At 39.1% G+C, this 20,278-nt stretch overlaps 1 protein-coding gene across 1 annotated transcript in view; it reads left to right on the top strand.

Annotated features, from left to right (window-relative positions):
* Positions 1 to 6,692: 6,692 nt before the first annotated feature.
* CLCN4 (chloride voltage-gated channel 4) overlaps positions 6,693 to 20,278 on the top strand; it is a 39,869-nt gene continuing 26,283 nt past the window's right edge. The window contains exons 1-8 of the mRNA XM_075263961.1: positions 6,693 to 6,807; positions 9,166 to 9,301; positions 10,174 to 10,325; positions 11,419 to 11,518; positions 13,812 to 13,999; positions 16,357 to 16,479; positions 18,613 to 18,819; positions 18,908 to 18,988. Of these exons, the coding sequence (XP_075120062.1) occupies positions 10,182 to 10,325; positions 11,419 to 11,518; positions 13,812 to 13,999; positions 16,357 to 16,479; positions 18,613 to 18,819; positions 18,908 to 18,988 (843 nt within the window). The 5' untranslated portion in view covers positions 6,693 to 6,807; positions 9,166 to 9,301; positions 10,174 to 10,181. The remainder of the gene's footprint in view (positions 6,808 to 9,165; positions 9,302 to 10,173; positions 10,326 to 11,418; positions 11,519 to 13,811; positions 14,000 to 16,356; positions 16,480 to 18,612; positions 18,820 to 18,907; positions 18,989 to 20,278) is intronic.

Raw genomic sequence — 20,278 nt, forward strand, 5'->3', positions numbered from 1 at the left:
GAGCGAACACTGTTCGGATCAGCTGTTCCGAACAGCACGCTCCCATAGAAATGAATGGAAGCACCCGGCACGGCGACCGGTCGCCGGCAAAGTGTACGTGCCAGGTGCTTCCATTCATTTCTATGGGAGCGTGCTGTTCAGAACGGCTGATCTGAACAATGTTCGCTCATCTCTAATAAAGAACTTGTTGGAGGTGGAGGAAGGTCCTCTTTAATGAAGGTTACTTACAAAGTCCCCCCCCCTTTATTTTCATTAGAGCAATGAAAACAAAACTAAAAGAAATGTAGAAGTAGGAATTGCCATTAAGCCTGGAAACTGAGCATGACGTTTCAGTGAGAAGGTCTCACTAGTAATGCTTTATGGCTAAATCAAGTAACCATGAGCGATCAGGGTAATGAGGTCTGTGTGACAGCTGTTCAATTCTACTGTATTAGACACCCGCTTGTGCTGAAACTCACAGCATCATGTGTCCCTATGCTGCAATAAATTAGGTTCCGCCAAGCCATTGCCAGTTGAGGAAATACATGCAGCCATATTTCCCGTACCACAAACTGCTATCTGAATTGTCCTTTAAAATGGATAAGTGGAAAGTTTAGCAATTAAAGGGGTTGTCCCACAAATATAACTAGATTTTATATGTAGGCTATTTTAAAAGTTTATTTTTGCAAATATAAATAATTAAAATTTTTCTAAATTTTCTCTAACCATCTTAGTGGTGACAGTTTGGTGTCTTGATTGGTTGCCAATGGACATGACCATGAATGCAGTAACCTTTAATGCTCTGAAACTCGGTCACGATTTCCTTGTGGCCGCGTAGTCATTTCATGCATGTATTGTCCCTGCCTGATAACCTGGACACGCTAAGGAAGTCACGGCTGGGTTCTTGCATTCATGGCCATATCCATTGGTAACCAATGAAAACAAAAGACTGTCAAATCTAAGATGTTTAAAATTTTAATTACTTATATTTTAAAAAAAATATTTCACCTTTGTCTACAAATCTAAATCTGGTCATGTATGTGACTCATAAAGTCATTGTTGTAAATAGCAAGCTGACCGCCAAATCCATTTTTTTTTTTTTAAATACTAACTCATTCATTTACTTAAAAAAAATTAAAAAAAATTTAAGTTTGTATAAAATGGTTGTATCTTTATAATCTCCATATTTACTTAGTGCTTTTACAGTCTTCTGCCCTTACCTCAAAAGATATGATGTAGAAGAATGCAAATCATTAGGGGATGGGTCATCAATATCTGATCAATGAGTGTCCAATACCTGCAATGCTCATGTGAATGCTGCTTTTGCTTCATAAACCAATGAGTTCATGTGGCCTGTTTGCATTTCTGTCCCATTAAAGGGGCTGAGCTGCAATATCAAGCACCTCAATTGCTACACAATACATAGTGTTGTGCTTGGTATTCAGTGTTCATGCTGCAAACTCTTCAAACAGGAAGACATGTTACACGTTTCCCATTAATACCAATACAGTCAGCTCATACAGGATCACAAGAGTGGTTGATCAGTGGCGGGTGTACGTTCTAAGAAGGGGTAGCCTGTATCAGAAAACACCTTCTAAGATTTTAAGTCTTTCTGAAAGAGTTAATTCAGACACTCCAACCTCATAATGTACAATGTGTTATTGTGCTAAAAACTGTGCTATTAAAGCAAACCAGTTAGGTGGTTTCTGCTGCCCTGCCCATTGCAATAACATGAGGAGCAGCTAGTCTTTTGAGATTATTAGTCTGTATGGGCAGTTTGAGCTAGATATTGGACACATTTGCAATCCAGAAAGTATTTGCTTAAACAATATAAGATTCTGGTTTATGGTGGCTTTTTATTCTGAAACTTCAGGTTTTTTGTTTTTGTTTTTTTTTCCACCTTCTCTTTACGTCTCTTAGAAGTTTTCCCATAGAAATGGGCTAAATAGCCAAAGAACAGTGTTAACCATCTCATTCGTTGTTGATACCATTTCATACAGTAGTTTCGGATGAAGATTTAATATTTAGCTGGTTTGCTTTTGTCATATTCTAACTTATTTAATCCTAGAATTGTTTCAGTAATTATAGGAATTTTGACTGGAGAATAAAACACTAACTTTTTAATGACAATAAACTACTATTACTGATGTCATCTCTACTTTTGTTGTGAAATCTTTTATTACTGTCATAGTAAACTGCTTTTTTAAAATAGAAAGAAACCAGTCGTGTGGAAAGCATGGGCGGAATGAGCTGAGCAAAGCAAACCGATTTACAGTAGTATTGTGGGAAAAGATTAAGTATAACTTTCATTTTATTAATTTTAAAGAGTCCCTTCCATGTCCTCTGACAACATAATGTTATATACCATTGCAGAGCCAACAGTACAGTTTCAGCTTTGGCGGCATCTGCCCTGGTTGCAGTGATATTGGCACTGTTAGTTTCAGTACTGATATCACTGCACTGTCAGAGCGGCTGTCAGGAGAGTGTTCTTCACCGTCCAGAGATGACATTGAGCTTTTAAGGCTAGCCCCTCTGACAGTACAGTGGTATATTTGGAGTTAGGGCAGATACCAGTAAAGCTGAAGGTGCACTGAATATTGGGCAGTCAGTTTTGCAATAGTATATAACATTCACTATGATAAAGGACATGAAAGGTGCTTGGATGATTCTATTGTGTGACTCCATTTTATGTATCTTTTTTATATAGTTTATATACAGAAATATCTGCATAAAAAGCGACAAATGCATTTTTGGACCAATTGGTTAAAGTGGTGTTCCTATCTCATAAAGTGATGGCATATCACTAGCGTATGTCATCACTGTATGAGCCGTGCTCAACTACATGCCTGGACCAAATTGTTGGTACCCCTTGTTTAATCAAAGAAAAACCCACAATGGTCCCAGAAATAACTTGAATCTGACAAAAGTAATAAAAATTGTTGACAAGCCACAAAACTTCTGGGAGAATGTCCTATGGACACACGAGACAAAAATTTAACTTTTTGGCAAGATAGTCAGCTCTATGTTCACAGATGGAAAAATGAATCTTATCTTGAAAAGAACACTGTCCCTACTGGGAGACATGGAGGAGGCTCTGTTATGTTCTGGGGCTGCTTTGCTGCATCCGGCACAGGGTGTCTTGAATCTGTGCAGGGTACAATGAAATCTCAAGACTATCAAGGGATTCTAAAGAGAAATGTGCTGCCCAGTGTCAGAAAGCTTGGTCTCCGTCACAGGTCATGAGGTCTGGTAACAGGATAATGACCCAAAACACACAGCTAAAAATACCCAAGAATGGCTAAGAGGAAAACATTGGACTATTTTGTTGTTGACTTCTATAAGCCCTGAGCTAAATCCTATTGAGCATCTTGGGAAGGAGCTGAAACATGCCGTCTGGAGAAGGCAGCCTTCAAACCTGAGACAGCTGGAGGAGTTTGCTCATGAGGAGTGGGCCAAAATACCTGCTGTGAGGTGCAGAAGTCTCATTGACAGTTACAGGAATCGTTTGATTGCAGCGATTGCCTCAAAAGGTTGTGCAACAAAATATTAAGGAGAACCATCATTTCTGTCCAGGTTTGTTTTATGAGCTTTATTTTTTGAAAAAATTCTGTTGACACAAAAAAACAATGTCTGACTTTCATTTGTTCATTTTCATAGAATGTTTATTATTACTTTTGTCAGATTCAAGTTATTTCTGAGACCATTGTGGGTTTTTCTTTTATTAAATGGGGGCGACCAACAATTGATTAGCCTGGAACAGCACTGTATAGGGAAAGACCATGGAGGGAGTTCAGCATAGCAGTGTCTACATTCTCAAGATCCATGAGTGTGCCAGAGGCCAATCTCCAACTGATAGTGACAGCCATTGATTTATGATCTAGAAATATACCTTTAGGTCTGTATTACAACCCAGGGCTGCATTCTTAGTTCTACTGCTCACACTAAGGTAGATAAACAAACTAATAGTGTTTAAGGGGATAATCATACTCATTAGGGAGAGAGTGCACCTACACAGGCGTATGGAGACTTACAAGCCATTTCTGCTCCGCTAGGGTTTATGGGTAAAAAAATATATGCAAATCTGTTACATCTGCAGGATGTAATTAGGAGAACAGTGACTCTGTTTGCTGCCCTCCAGGGGCAGCCCCCTTAACATCATGCTGAGGAGATCAAACAGATTGAAACAGCGCAGTCCATAGCTGGGAATCTGTTCCTTTTGGAATAGAAATACTAGTTTGGCAATAATCCCTGCATTATGTTATTAGGCTCACTAAACGAGCCATGCATGATGTTAAGGGGGCTGCCCCTGGAGGGCAGCAAACAGAGGCACTATTCTCCTAATTACATCCTGGAGAACAAATTTGCATATTTTTTTTTTACCCATAATAGTGTTTAAGTCTTAGTGCAAATTTATTCTAGGGAGTCTCAAAATATTCATTTCTTACCTTTCTTTTTCTGATCTGTGCCACCGTTCTTGAGAAATTTATTCTTTCTTCCTTATGTAAATGAGTTTTCAGACAGCACTAGGGGCATCTCCTGTACTATGTGAAAACTCTCTAGCGTCGCCTCTGTCTTCTTCTCTGGACCGCCTCTTCGCCAGGTTAATTTTCCTGTGGCCTCTTACTGGAAAATGGCCAACGGACATGCACAGTCGGTGCTTTTGGCTGAAGATGTGGCCGATGACCCTGCTAATTGTAATGTTACAGAGACCAAGATTTTTTAGGCCGTAATAAATAATTTTGATGTCAGTGTCCCATTGTAATGTCCTGAGTCTATTATATTCTCCCTTTGTGTTGTCTTAGTCTCATTTTGATGTCAAATGTCCTCCTGTTATTTTCCAGGTATTAAATGCTTATAGGGCCACAAATCTCCGCTCTGCACCTTCCTCTCACTTTTTGTTGCTGGGCCTGCTCCTGTGCCACAAGGAAACAGAAGCTATCCAGTTAGTATAGCAGCTCAGAGCCACCCAGGCCCGTCATAGTAATATAACTACGTACATACTCAAGTATAAGCCGAATTTTTCAGCACAGTTTTTGTGCTGAAAAAGCCCCCCTTGGTTTATACTCGAGTCAGCAAGAAAAAAATTATTTTTTTTTTAAGGGGGGGGGGAGGGAGGGGTCTATGACCAGCCGCAATATCAATGTATATAATCTCCCATAAAATAGTGGGTAAAATTTTTTTTAAAAAATAAGTTCTAAATCCCTCCTTTCCCTAGAATACATACAAAAGAAAATGACTGTGAAACATACACATTAGGTCTCCCTGTGTCTGTAAGTGCGCGGTCTATTGAATATAGGGTATCTTCAGTGCTCCTGTTCTGTCGGGAAGGGGTTAATAGGAGCACTGCAGACCCCCTATATTCAGCCAGACTGAATTCCAAGTGGGGGAAAAAAATTCCAGTCCTCAAGCTCAGGGAAGGGGCAGACAGACAACCAAAACACCCCCTCCCCTTCCCCAGTACCCAGCATCTATTGCACCCAAAAACTCCCGACCATTTTAATTTTTGAAATTTTCCAGTAGCTGCTGCATTCCCCCCCCCCCCCCCTCAGCTTATACTCGAGTCAATAAGTTTTCCAAGTTTTTTGTGGTAAAATTAGGGGCCTCGGTTTATATATGGGTCGGCTTATACTTGAGTGTATACGGTAAGTAGTTACACAAGAATTCATAAACTGCAGTAGTCTACAGTCTAAGAACCAAGTGATTGCAGATTCAGGCTCTGGGAAGGTAAGAGCTAAAAACAAAAAATGTAAGTAAATAAAAGTATTACTGATTAGAAATTGCTGAAATGGCGGGTAAGTTTACCACCAAACATTGTAACAGGATGGGAGGTGGTTACCCCCTTTCTGAATATAGCTGTGCTGAATGGAGCAATTTATCCTCTATTTTTTGTTTTCATAACCAGAACCCCCATGGAAAAAAATATCTGAAAATTCTTATCACCTCATTTCATAAAACGCATATAAAAATAAACACATTAGGCATTCAACTATTCACACCATAGCAGTTAATAGATTTCAAGTGTCAGAATTTTTTGCATCTCTTTCAAAAATCTGAAAATCAACATTCAAATCCAGATTATCCATAGTATTGAAAAAAAAATCTAGTTTAAATTTTTTTTTTTTAGCAAAATTGCTCAGCCCATTTACAGGATCTTCGAGTTACATCTTTGATGCCATCAATATGAAAAGGTTCGGCAATCCCTTTAATAATCCCTTTAAAATTCTCTGTAACATAGCCCACTATATAAATTTCTGTTTTTTAAATTTTTATTAAAAATCTGATTCTCACAAGAGAATGCAGTGACCGAAATCCGGATGTTGTTGAAACTTGTGATGCCTACAGTATGTGTAAGATGATATAATTATAAAATGTCATAGAAAATATTTAATAATGTAAATAACATAATAATAATGTAATAACATCATTGACCATTTGTTTTGTAGAAAAAAGAGCCATTGCATTGTAAATAAATATACTTATGATAAGTTTTATATATTATGGAATAAGTGAAGATACTAAACAGCTTCTAGTTGTGTTCATGAATGAAAGGCGACAGAAGCTGCGGATCTGCTTGTACATGCATCTGATATTTCACTTGCAGTAAGAATCACACAAGCATATCAACACTTCAGAGAATAGGACATTGTCCCTTTAAATCAGCTCTTGATGGATGGAGCCAGGTTGCCTTCTGAATAAGGAGATTTAGGTCACATGATTTCTGCTTCCTCTGCCTGACATCATTGCTTCTGCAGCTTTAGTCCCCACAGGAAGGATGCTGTTCTCTTCTATGGGCCTTGGCTGAGTGATGTTGCAGTGCAGGCTTTACAGGTAAGTGCATCTTCTATAGAAATCCTCAGTCGGGCTGTTTCCAATAATAACAGTGCTGCATTTCTACAAGCGACGGACCTCACGGATGCTGCCATATGGGGCTAGGAAGCTGAAGGCCTATTGTCCAAGTATGAGGATAACAGCCCTTTGTTACTGGATGCTTGGCTGCATACATAATATATGTACAGTCATTGGAATGCAGCAAACAAAGGGACACACACCCTTCTAATCTGAAATCAGTGACCACGTAACATGACAGCAGGATCATTAACAGTCTTGTGTCTCGTATAGAGTTAGAGATCAGCGATAGTGAAAATGTTGGTAGAAATGTATGTAAATATATATGTAGTGAAAATGTAAATATATAGATAGCACCTTCCAAATGCTAAAACTGTGTATTACACACATGTACGACCCTATAACGTATATAAGGAGCAGTCAAATGTCAAATAAAATGTCAAATGAGGGAGACTAAAGCAAGGGAAAGGATGAGAAGGTGAAAGCATACAAGCCCCCTTCACTATAGTAGGTACCAGTGGCGTAACTACCGCCATAGCAGCAGTGGCAGCTGCCACAGGGCCCGGGACATTAGGGGCCCGGTGACAGCCGCTACCGCTGCTATCATTATACTCGGGGGTCCGAAAAGATCGGCGGCCCGGGAGAGGTAAGAAACATAAAAAACACTGTTACTTACCTTTCCACGATCCGGGCAGGCTTCGGCCTAGTCGTCTGACATCTCATGACCCCGGCATGCGTCCCGGGTCATGTGACGTCTGATGTCATTGAAGATGGACTACTTCGGAGGCCGACATCGTAGGAGCCGGGAGATCGGTGACACAGAGTTTTTTTTAATGTTTTTCTCAACCTGTGGGTGTCCACAGTGGGACATAATACTGTGTGCAGGGGCCATTATGGGGTATAATACTAGGAATGCGTAGGAGGGGGTCGGTCAAGGGTTTCGGTGTCGGTCGGGGGGGGGGTCATGTCAAAGGTTCGCCACAGGGTCCCGCCATTCCTAGTTAAGCCACTGGTAGGTACCCCTGAGTACTAGAAGCTGAAATCTTACTGGTAATGTGTAACACCTCCACCATTCCATACATGATATATGTTAATGTTAGGGCTCAGGTTCTAGATCTTTATTTAGTGGCACCTATCACATAGTGACTTCTGCTGCCTGGAACCTCCTAGAAAGATTCATTATAGTAACGTCAGGGTATAATAATTGCCCCATTGTCAACATGTCCCTAATATGTTAAGCCAATTCTGAATATTTTAAACAATCCTGGCAAATTCACGCCCTAAAAGGGAGCAAAGGCTATATAATCCCCTGCCCATAAGGTGACACTCAATTTGGGGGGTCCCAGGGGCAGACAGGATATAAACATCCTTGTTTTACCTATGTAAATATTGGCAATATGTAAATATATTATTAATAAGCTTGCTTATTCATTCAGAATACAAGGGCTGTAAAATAATAAGTATTTAGTAAACTAAATCTCCCTCTCTGCAGCGTCCATTGTCACTGCATGTAAAGACTATATTGTACACTGCAGAAGCTATACAGCTGCTGCAGAGATCACATAAAGGATGTAAGGGACAATCTATTTTTCTTAAATGTAACAATCCACTATAAGGGTAAGTTCAGATGCAGATTTTTGGACCGGAACCTGAGGCGGAGGCCACCTCAGGTTCTGGTCCAAAAGCTGGGTAGCTGCGACTGAAAACCGGTGCAGTGCATCGGCATCCAGTCACGCACTCCGCTCCGGATTAGGTCCAATGAATGGGCCTAGTCTGGAGGAGGGTGTGTGTTCAGGCAGAATCGCGAGGCGAAACAGCCTGAAGAATGAGCATCTTGCTCCTGAGCGGCTCCCATTTATTTCAATGGGAGTGTTTTTTTTCGTCAGGATTTTGAGGCAGATTCGGCCTCAGAATCCTGACCAAAAAAACTCTGTGTGAACTTACCCTAAGGGTCCATTCATTGAAGTCAATGGTAGGCTTTTTTTTCAGCGTGAAAAATTCAGCGCCAAATAAAGCGGCATTTTCCTTCATGTGAATGGACCCTAAAGCCATCTTTACACCTGTCTATCATAATGTGGGAATTGGGAGCTCTATAGGAAGAAACTGCTACAAGTGGCTTATGCTTTGTCATTTGGTACAGTTTTAAGAAATGTCACATAGAAACAATTGTTGTATGAATTGTCAAATACAACGACAGCTATGGAAACCACAGTCGGGGTCTTTACATGGAGTTTTCCATACAGCAATTCAGCTATTGGGGAAAATGGAGAAAGCTACAACTAAACTGAACAGCATGCTATCCAATGGCACTGTATGATATGTTCTGTTTTTTTTCCACAGCCCAATCCTCCGTGATATGGGAACACGAGCCATATCTGTGCTGCAGCTCTTCATATACATTCTTGTATCTTTGTAACTACAGCGAGTATTTCACCAACAACAAGAAGAAAACCTTACGACAGGTCACCAAGAAAAGGTAAAGTTCTTCTCCTCAGACCACCTGTAAAAGGAAAGAATATACACTAGGTAATACCCCCTACACCACAGTCTTAGCCAAGGATGCATATGGATATATGGTATGGATCGGTCAGTATGAAGAACACTGGGGATCCTTTCTAGATATTCCCGCTATGCACTCTAGTCTTGCAGAGAGATATATGTCAGACCGGTCAGGTTCCGTTTCTCTGTCCAGATTTGGATGCTGGTGGAACACATAACCCTGTCATTGCCTCTTTGCACTCCTTTTATATGGCAAGTGTGACCTGTGACCACTGAAGGTGAGCGATTGATAGAGATCAGATGCCTTGTAGGAAATATAGCCCTATTGGCAGCCATTTTCATTATGCTTACATTTTTCATACATAGAGTAGATCATTCTAGTCTAGGACATTGTGACTGCCATTTTATACTTGTTGTCTAGTGAGTCTCCTTTTAGTGTATCAAATACACTATAATACATAAATATAAAATACATAAATACGCTATAATACACTATAATATTAATTGTAATAAAACGCTGGCTTTAGGCCTGTCCTATAGACTGACAACATGCAGAAATTCTTACATTGACTTTTGACACACCCCAGGACTCCTTTATATATTATGCTATTATAAAGTACTACTCAGAATCCAGAATACTCATTTATTATATATAATGTATTTCATGTGCTTGGCTTCATTGTCTTCCAATAATTATTTCCAAGATTTCTTTCTTATGGTCAAGATGTTTTATCTAGGCCTGGAATGTATGCCACTAACTACACATCAAAGGATGTACATATAATAATACTAATATACATGGAAGAGCGCTGCTTATATGGGGATATTGATAATCTTGTTTTATTATAGAAGCCAGCATGGTTAATACTGGAGAGATAAATGGTTCCAGCAACCTGATGGATTTCCTTGATGAACCCATTCCAGATGTTGGGACGTATGAGGATTTCCACACCATTGACTGGTTAAGGGAGAAGTCACGGGATACTGACAGACATAGAAAGGCAAGGATGCATTATACATATGCATGATGAATTGTATATCTAATTTTAAATATAGAACTGGTGGTCGTCCCCATCTCTACCGGTAACACCAAACTAGCAACATCAGCAAGAAGAAGAAAGTGATTGGTTAGACTGCTAAGGATTTAGTGTTGCATTACATACATTACATTACATTACTATACAAATCCACAATCTAAGAACAACTGATCCAGCCCTGCAGAGTTTATGGATATATATTTTGATATGTGAGGATTGCTATACAGTTCAGACTTAGTTACAAAGGAGTACACAGTTTACAGATACATCTCCAGGTATCTATATATGTATCCTTTTATATGTGGGAGACTTCCGGGGCTGGCTTTAGGTTTCAAGGTGCCCAGTGACCCCTCACTTATGGTATATGATGTACCATGTAGTGTCTACATAATACATACCGTGTGCATGATTACTGCAGTGTAGCAGGGCCCAAATAACACCGCCAGGTAGTTCTCTAAGGCTGGAGCTATATGATAACATTTGTCGCACATCAATAAGACACACAAAAGTTGCTTGACAGGTTGCAAGTCATATAACTTGTATTTATCATGGATCTTAATGAAGATTGCATGCGACTGCGACTCATATGTAACATGTCTGTGACTTGAGAGTGTTTTTACAGCCAAATCTGTAAAGAAAATAAAAAAAGTTCCAGTTTCCCAAAACGTTTGGGCAGTTTGTCTATGACAGTAAGTCACACATAAGCTACATGCTGTATATGGCTTCTGGCAGCCATATCAGGTGATCAGTTTGGGGACTGGGCATTGGACCCCCCCCCCCCCCACTGATCAGTATGCAATATTCTTGAATCCTGGACAACCCCTTTAAGCACTTAGTGATAGCTCCATTGACACTCATATAATTTACAACTGCAGCTCAGAATCATGACAGATCCAAACTAAGAGATGGATATAGATACATTGTGACGTTAATCTACATGGATTAAAAACAGACTACTAGGTAGATTAAGCAACCTGGGATAATATGGTTTCCTTCTAGACAATCCAGTAATTCTTATTGTATATTGACTAATGTTACATTTTATCACATTTGCCAGATTACCAGCAAAAGCAAAGAATCAGTTTGGGAATTCATCAAAGGCCTCCTGGATGCCTGGTCAGGATGGGTTGTCATGCTGCTTATTGGACTGCTGGCAGGTATGGTAGTTCTCATTGCACACTGTCATTACCACTCATACCCGGAGCATGGAGACATAGGGGAATCTATTAAAATAGTTCTGCCAGTTGAAAGTTGCAATTTTTGGCGCATGAAGGATTTTGCACCAAAAACTCTAATTTTTTTTGTGCGCCCAGGATACCACTTTTTCGAAACAATGACCGCGTCAGGTGCTGAGATTTCCAGGAGGCCTAGCAGATTTTTTTTATCATTTATGCCAGACATTGGCATAAATATAACTAAAACCTACACTAGCTCATACCTGGAATAGAGATAAGTTTATGGTACAGTGGTAGGCAATGGATTCTCCTAATTTATTCAGACTTCTATTAAATTAGGCGTATCTTCACTTCTGGACACTAGAGAGAGATTTTTCCGGATGTATCTTCACTACCTTTATTCCTCAGGGTCGTATCTATGATCACAGTCTTAGCTTGTCTATACGCAGATTCGTAAGTGTAGTTTTTACAGTTGTCTTGTGTGTGTTTAGAATGTGGATGCCATACATAATATAGAAGTTCAAACAAAATTTAATGAGCGACACTATATGTATATATATATATATATATATATATATATATATATATATATATATATATATACCGTGTATAAGATACATGTAGTGGCCCTGAATGTACTACTATTGCCTTCCATGCAGAAAGAAGAAAACATTTTGACAGAGTCTGTTTAAGATTAGGATACCCCTTTGCAACATGACATAACAATACTATTATATATGGGGTAATATAGAGTAAGGAAGACATGTTATTCTAACCTTACTATTGTAGACAGTTATTGTTCTCTACAAATGAGTATAAAATGGATCATAAGCAGTGCAATGAAATTGAACAAATGAAAGTGACAATGGATTTCCACTAGGACCAGGGAGTTTTAAGGTGCATGTCTATACATTGCAATACCTGTACTCAATCCAAAAAAACACATTAATGCCTAATTCACAACTGCTATACCAGCACAACAACTCAGGTTTTAAGTTACTGTATCATAGACCTTAATCCATTTAAACAGAATTTGTACTGTGACCATTAACCATAACCACCACTAGATGTCAGTGTTGTCTACACTATTTCCAGTCTCCCACGCATTTGACATGCTACGTGTTTTTATGCTTCATCATTCGCTGAATATTCGCATACGGTCACATCGTGTTTCTTTGTCTTGTCCAAGGTCTATTAAAAATAACTAAATTTTAAAAATCATGCAAACTATTACCTGCCTGGTAGAAGAAAGCAGAATATGTAACATAATGCAGTACATATAATTTACAAACACATAAATCAGATTTTTTTTTCTAAAAGATTAGCCAAAAGTCTAAATAAATTGCATTTACTAGATAGCTCCTGAATATTTTGATGCGTGTAATAAAGCGCCAGGGGTCATTCATATGGCTTTGTTACCGAATCTGAGAGAATTAAAAAAAAAAAATTCTGCTCCATTAGATGCCGTATTATGAAGATATTCCTCCTGGTAGCATTGCTTCTAGGACAGTATCCCGGTTCTTCCCGCAGCACTTTGAACAGCACTCTGACTGTTTCTGTTACAATTATATCTATGGGAAAGCCGCCGGTGTTATTAATTATATAATTGACATGCTGTGATTTTCAAAACCGCAATGGTTTTAGAAATTGCAGTATGTCCGTGCTGCAATTTTTTTCGCAAAGTGGGCATGGGTTTCGCATGAATCCCCTCCACTTTGCAAGTACTGTAAGATGCAGCGATTTTTTACCACGGTGTCTCCAGGTGTCATACTGACCAATAACAAAGTCAATTGGCAGCTGGCAAGATTGTTCTGCTTTAACTGAAGAACACATTGAGCAGAAAATGGACGGATGGTTTTTGTATGGTGATTTGATATGGTCATTTGTTATTTAATATGGTAATTTGTTGTTATAATTGATGGAAAAAGGTTTTTTCTGGGGGGGGGGGAATGGTCTTGAAAAATAATATTCACATCATTGAGCCTCAGGGATTCCTGTTATTTTAGTTACTTATATAGCACCACTATATTGCACAGTCTGAAGTCTCCAGTGGGGCCCAGCTCACCTAGTATTTGGCTAGTGTTACTAGTGCATTGAAAGGGACTAGTCGGTAAAAACTAATGGGGGACCCAGGAAGATTTGTGAAGTGACTATAGCTTTTTTATTTGTCATCCCATTGTGAGGTTATAATATTAAAAAAAACAAAAAAAACACCACCCCGATGTCTATGGTTTATTGCCTCCTTGTAGAGTATGTCTTTTTGTCTCCTTCTTAGGTACTTTAGCAGGTGTTATAGACTTGGCTGTGGACTGGATGACTGATCTAAAAGAGGGAATATGTCTTAAGGGGTTCTGGTACAGTCATGAGCAATGCTGCTGGAAATCCACTGAAACCACCTTTGATGACCGGGATAAGTGTCCTCAATGGCAGAAATGGTCAGAACTGATGATTAATAAAACAGAGGTAAAATATTCACGTTCTTGTTATATTTCATTCTAATGCCTAGCGCGGGTCCCACAGGGGGTGTCACTGTAACCCAACAAGTGGCCACTGAGGCCAATGATTCAATGGTCACCTGAGTCTCTGGGCAGTCCGTGAACCGGAGGGAATGAGGTAGGCGGCGCCTATACCGAGGATCATGGGTAGGTATAGCTTCTTTGTTATTTACCACCCCTGGCCTCCAGCAAGTTTTGCATTTATACTGGAAGACATGAAACTAATTCAGACCAGCACATAAAAAGTTAATAAAAGATTGTTGATTTCTTTATCAGTTAATGACAAATTACTGATACAGCTAAAGGCAGTATATGGAGAAGTAGACATTGAAGGTCATTACCGCTTGTTGTATCCAGAGACCTCAGCTGAAGGAGAGGTGTAAAGTACTTGGCTTGATACAGAGCAAACAGCATTTTGGGTTTTGAGCCAATGTGTTTTCCTCTCTGAAGACTTTGGGAAAATAACACAAGTTTCTCTTAATTTGCCTTGGCAAGTCAATGCATTCCTGCAACACTATATAACACTTTGGTTCACTTTATAGTGTGCAAACTTTTTGGATATGCCTCAGGTATACAGAATGCAGAAAAACCAGACTCCATGACTGATAAGGGCATAGCTATGTGACATTTGGTGTCTGATCCTGCTATTTACCCAGTGCAATGACAACATACATAGTATGTCACATACATGCACAAAGTGTATAGTGAATAGTACAGTATGTTGAGCCTATTAAGGATATAGGTACTACTGGTGACTTAGAAGCTTGTTAGTATTAAAGAAAAACTTACATGTGGTCATGAGTTGCAACTATAGATGCCATTTTGCACATTGCGGAGATTGCGGAGACCTGTCTATGGTGCCTACAAGTTTACCAAAGCGTTTTCTATCCTGAGTATATCTCTCTAACTGTTGCTGTATAGTTTGTGCTACTTGGATAAGGGGAAGGTTTTCCTATAGTGAGGTGAAAATAAACAAGACAAGCTAATGGTTAGAATATCCATCTTTTGGTCGCCATGATTCCAGTGGATGGTACTACATAGGCCAACCAGCTATCATAACACACTTCATTTTTTTAATCTATTTTTCCTTTTACTCTGAGGCCTGAGACTCTGCATTGGTTTCCTTTTGGGGAATCCAGTTGGGGACCCACCCCAAATAAAAACGTATTCCGCATAAAAAAGCGGTTATCTTGGGAAACCCGCAGACCCCATAGACTATAATGGGGTCCGTGTGGTTTCCACACAAGAAATGCGGAGAGAAAAGTGCTGCTTACTGCATGCGGAGAGGGGAACGGAATGGCCCGAGTACAGATGTGAACCAGGTATCTTTTTTCCAAAAAAATAACTTTTCGTCATTTTTTATGCTGAATTGCGGACTATACTTTTTCAGCCTGTGAAGACCTATATGCTTTAAGGACATTACGACATATGTTTGCTCTATACCAAGGCTTAGCTTTGTCACAGGATACACATTTTTATAAATTAAACATATCTTTTAGTTGTTAAATAAGTCGGGGTCGGACAAACTGTACCACTGGTGCGACAACTGCAGAGGTCCTATTACCCTCACTGCAGATTTCTACCATCTATTAGTCACTTACCATGGAATATGTTTATGAATATGTCAGTAATAGTTATGGATTTATTCTCTAGATTTTTCTGTTTCACAATTGCCACAGTACATATACATAATCCACAAATTATTATGGTATCCCCACCATTTGCAGTGTTCTATATTATTAGTGGATGGATTCTACCTACAAGTTCAACTTATATTGTAAATGTAACATCTCTTATTATTGTCAGTGAATGTGAGATGAGCGTATATGAAGATGCTGCTGTACTGTGTATAACACACAATTATTCACATATGTAGACAACATACAGTCCATTAATTATTCAGAATCAGAGACCTCGCAGTGTTCACAGTCTCAAGTATCACATTATGCAGAGTCTGATTATAGAAGGACGAACAGATGGTTTCATTAACAGTTTTAATAGATGATCACAAGCCTATGAGCACTTGTCTCCTGCTCAGTCAACCCTTTCATGGACACTTTATATGTAGGTGGAATGATCTGGATACTTAGTGACACTAGAATTCCACACTCATGTTTTTGTCATATATTTCCTTCTCCCGGTCCCTTCAACCTCCTCCTACGGCGATACGTCATATGTTTGGAACACAAACTCTTACCGTAGTTTTTAGCGTAATTGGCCTATGTTGCCTATTTTAGTCATATCTGTCATACGTTTGCTTTATAAACACCTTATTAAAATGTCTTTTTATATTTTATTTTTGACACATTGTGTGATCTTTTCCAGGGTGCCAGCGCATATATCCTGAACTATTTCCTTTATATTATGTGGGCTTTGACCTTTGCCTTTCTGGCTGTCTCCTTGGTGCGAGTCTTCGCTCCTTATGCATGTGGTTCTGGAATCCCTGAGGTAAGATGTTAGGACGGTTTATCATTTTACAACCATTCTTCTATGATACAGTGTGTAAGGCCTCGTTCACATCTGTGTTGGATTCTGCATGAGGACCATCCGCGAACAGAATACTGAACGCAACTGCACGCAGTGCGCCAGTAAAAGCACATGGACCCCATAGACTATAATGGGGTTCGTATGCTTGCCGCCAGTTCTCCACAGGGATCATGCGGACAGGAAAGTAGTTCACAACCTACTTTCCTGTCCGGATGATTCATGCGGGCAGTGCGCGACAAGCACACGGACCCCATTTTATTTATGGGGTCCTGTGCTTTTACTGCACAGTGCCTGCAATTGCGTTTGGTATTCCGTTTGGGGGGGGGGGGGTCCCATGCGGACTCCCCAGACGGAATATCAACCCACATGTGAACCAAGCATATGTAGTCAGTGCCAACTGTCCCAGACTTACCTGGAGAGTCCCAAAGTTTACAAATCAGGCATGTCCTAGTAGAATCTGTGCAATAATGCTCATAGGGATCTCAATGAAATATGCAGTAAAGATATAAGCATATATTCCAAACACTCAGAAGCCATGGTTTCCAAAATTAGAAAGTGGCCACCGAATATTATATAAAGGTAATGTCTCCGGATATGTGATCACTTCAAGTTCTATAATATATTTTACAGACGTTAAAAAAAGAAATCTAATTCTGGACAGGCACATCTAATACTTACTTTCTCCACCAGTCACGGAAATTACATTTTATTTAAGGAACGGGAAACTTTGGAGCGAGATGGAAGTCTTGACACCTGTGTATATGAAGACGTTGGCTTAGAGAAAATGTAACTTTAAATGGTGTCATGTGTGCTACAAAATTCCAGTTTTATAGTGAAACGAAGCGCAGCTCTATGATTTCTTGCCCATTATAGCTGGAGCAGATCTTCTTGTTTATTTGCACATGCTGCTTGTCTTTAGATACAAGACTCTATAGATTTGTGACTTGGGTGGCTGTGACAGAACTACCTATTATGAGCTCAAGCCACACTTGCTGTACAGATAACTTTTATTGTACCATATGTTAGTGGTAGTCTTCCTCAACTCAAGATGCCTCCTGTAAGAAAAAGGAGTTTTTTTCCCAAGAAACATCTCCACATTTGTCTATGGGCTGTGTTTGGTGTTTCCCCATAGCCTTATTTTTATTAATCACGAACCAACCCTTTAACACCAAAGGTTGAATTTCTAGTTCTGCTACTCTCCAGATTAGCATTTTGTGTACATGGACCCTAAACGTTGACATTGTGACCCAGTAGATAATGCATGTGTCACAATATGGTGCCTTTCTCTGCAGAAAAATAAAAATGACACACATAAAGGTAAGGTATGACCCACTGTACACTATGTATGTGACATAATACGGAATCTGTTTAGGGCATAGGGCCACTTTAACCATTGGGCAAACGGTGCACTTGCATGGGCCCTATGATAGTGGGCGCCCCCTTTAGACAATGGGAAAATCCTGCATTTAGAGTGCTCTCCTGCTTTTCTGGGTTACCCTATGTCCATACTTCTTTGTTTGTACAGTGGGCATCAGGAGGGGCATGAAATTATAGGGCACACTGGAGGAGGGACATGAAACTGTGGGGTCAACTAAAGGGGGATATTATACAATGAGTTCACAAGGAGAGGATCATTATATTGTGAAGGCAACTGGAGGGGGATATTATACTATGAGGGCAACCAGAGGGCTACAGCTTAATGTGTTATGAGCCATTATATTATATGGGGCTACTGCAGGGGCATTATATTGTGTGAGGGCCATTGACAGGGCGTTATAATTTGGGTGGGTCAGTTATGTGTAAGTGGTGGTGATAGGGGTCACTCATCAAACCTTTGCTTTGGGCACACTGATGTGTTAAAAAGACCCTGCATGTTCTGTTAGGCCCTGCAAGTGAATTTATGGCTCTTTACTTTATGGCCAACACTACAGTTATCCCTTTCAATTCATAGATGTAAACATGGTTAGTATAGCAAATGATGATCCTATTGGGTTATGTATGTTGTCATCTTCCAAAAAGATTGAAGTGTATGACCAAATGGGACAGTCTTTTCTCAAAGTAACATTCTAAAACCTTTCCTTTTTTATGTTCTAGATAAAAACCATCCTCAGCGGTTTTATAATAAGGGGCTATCTTGGAAAGTGGACACTGTTGATAAAAACAGTGACGTTAGTGCTGGTGGTTTCTTCAGGATTGAGTCTTGGAAAAGAAGGACCGTCAGTCCATGTCGCGTGTTGCTGCGGCAACCTTTTTAGCAGCCTGTTGTCCAAGTACAGTAAGAATGAAGGGAAGAGGAGGGAAGTAAGTAAAGCAGGTTGAAAAATAAAATAGACAACTTAATGCATTGACCAATATGTGTCTACTTTACCCTGCAATGTTTATGTTACAGGTGCTTTCAGCAGCCGCTGCAGTTGGAGTCTCTGTGGCTTTTGGAGCCCCAATTGGTGGGGTGCTATTCAGTTTGGAAGAGGTACTCTGCTTTATATATAAAGTTTAATCCATTGTGAGAATGTTTGTGATGATATATATTCGCTTCCATTGTTATTACACCATGATTCTTTTACCAATATTAACTGCAACCATTTATATAATTTATTAGTATCAAATAATATAACAAGTATTGAAGGGCAATCAGTGAAATGAATAGACAAGAATTACATTTTTATTAATTAATTAATTAATATTAATTTATTAATATTTAATAAAAGCAATTTATTAACTTACAATTTAATGTTTATTTAAATATTATATATTCATTTTGTTCAAATTGGTTCTTGCACCAATGTAGACAGCGCCAAGAGTTTATCCTCAACCCTTACACTCCCAGTCTCACCTTTGTTTGCCATGAGATTGCCAGAATAGGGTATTCTCTGGATAGATCATCAGTATGGGAACTCCGTTTGAGACTGGAAACCCACTTTAAGCTTAAATAAAGGTATAAAGATATGTAGAAGTTTATTATAAGATTAAGTCTAAGGAGGAATGATCTTTAACCTACATAACATAACTTACTAATGCCAATAACTTTTCGGAAGTACTGTTTTGTACATTGATCTGCAGAATCAATCAGCTTTACTTACTATATAGAAACTAAGGAAAAGATTAACAAATAATTAATAGCCAGAGTCAAAAAAGGTCAAAAAACTAAACTGCCAATACCAGTTCAACAATTGTCGACTGAGATATTGCTGGTAAAACCACAAGAACTTTTATAGCTTGAAATTCCCCCTTCAGACAGAGAAAGGAAATTAAAATATTGAAAAAATGGTTTTTGGTATCATAGCATATATGTATAGTTATGTATATTTCCTTATGTATCACATGGTTCTTGGTTATGGGTTTGATTTCTTCTTGGCCCATCAGGACTCCTGACACTATGTTATTCCAGTTCAATATAAAGTACTTAGTGCACAGTTTTCTAGACCAATGATAAAATCTTTAAAGATTTTATAGTTATTATCTGTCTTGGCCTACGATGAACAAAATAAAAATTTTACAACAGTACTGCATAGGCACATGGTAAGCAATGTGTATTTATATCTTCATTACTTAAGTCTTCATTACTGAATTATCCTTAGTATGTACCGGTATGTGGTCTGCATTGCCAAAACATGCTAAGTTTCTAATCTCCCTTTATTATTATTATTATTATTATTATTTATTTATATAGCACCATTAATTCCATGGTGCTTTACATTTGGGGGTTACATACAATTCACAAAATATACAGGTACATATCATACTAACAGTGATCGGCTGG

The sequence above is a fragment of the Leptodactylus fuscus genome, chromosome 2, assembly GCF_031893055.1.
Source record: "Leptodactylus fuscus isolate aLepFus1 chromosome 2, aLepFus1.hap2, whole genome shotgun sequence".
In the NCBI taxonomy this organism is placed as follows: domain Eukaryota; kingdom Metazoa; phylum Chordata; class Amphibia; order Anura; family Leptodactylidae; genus Leptodactylus; species Leptodactylus fuscus.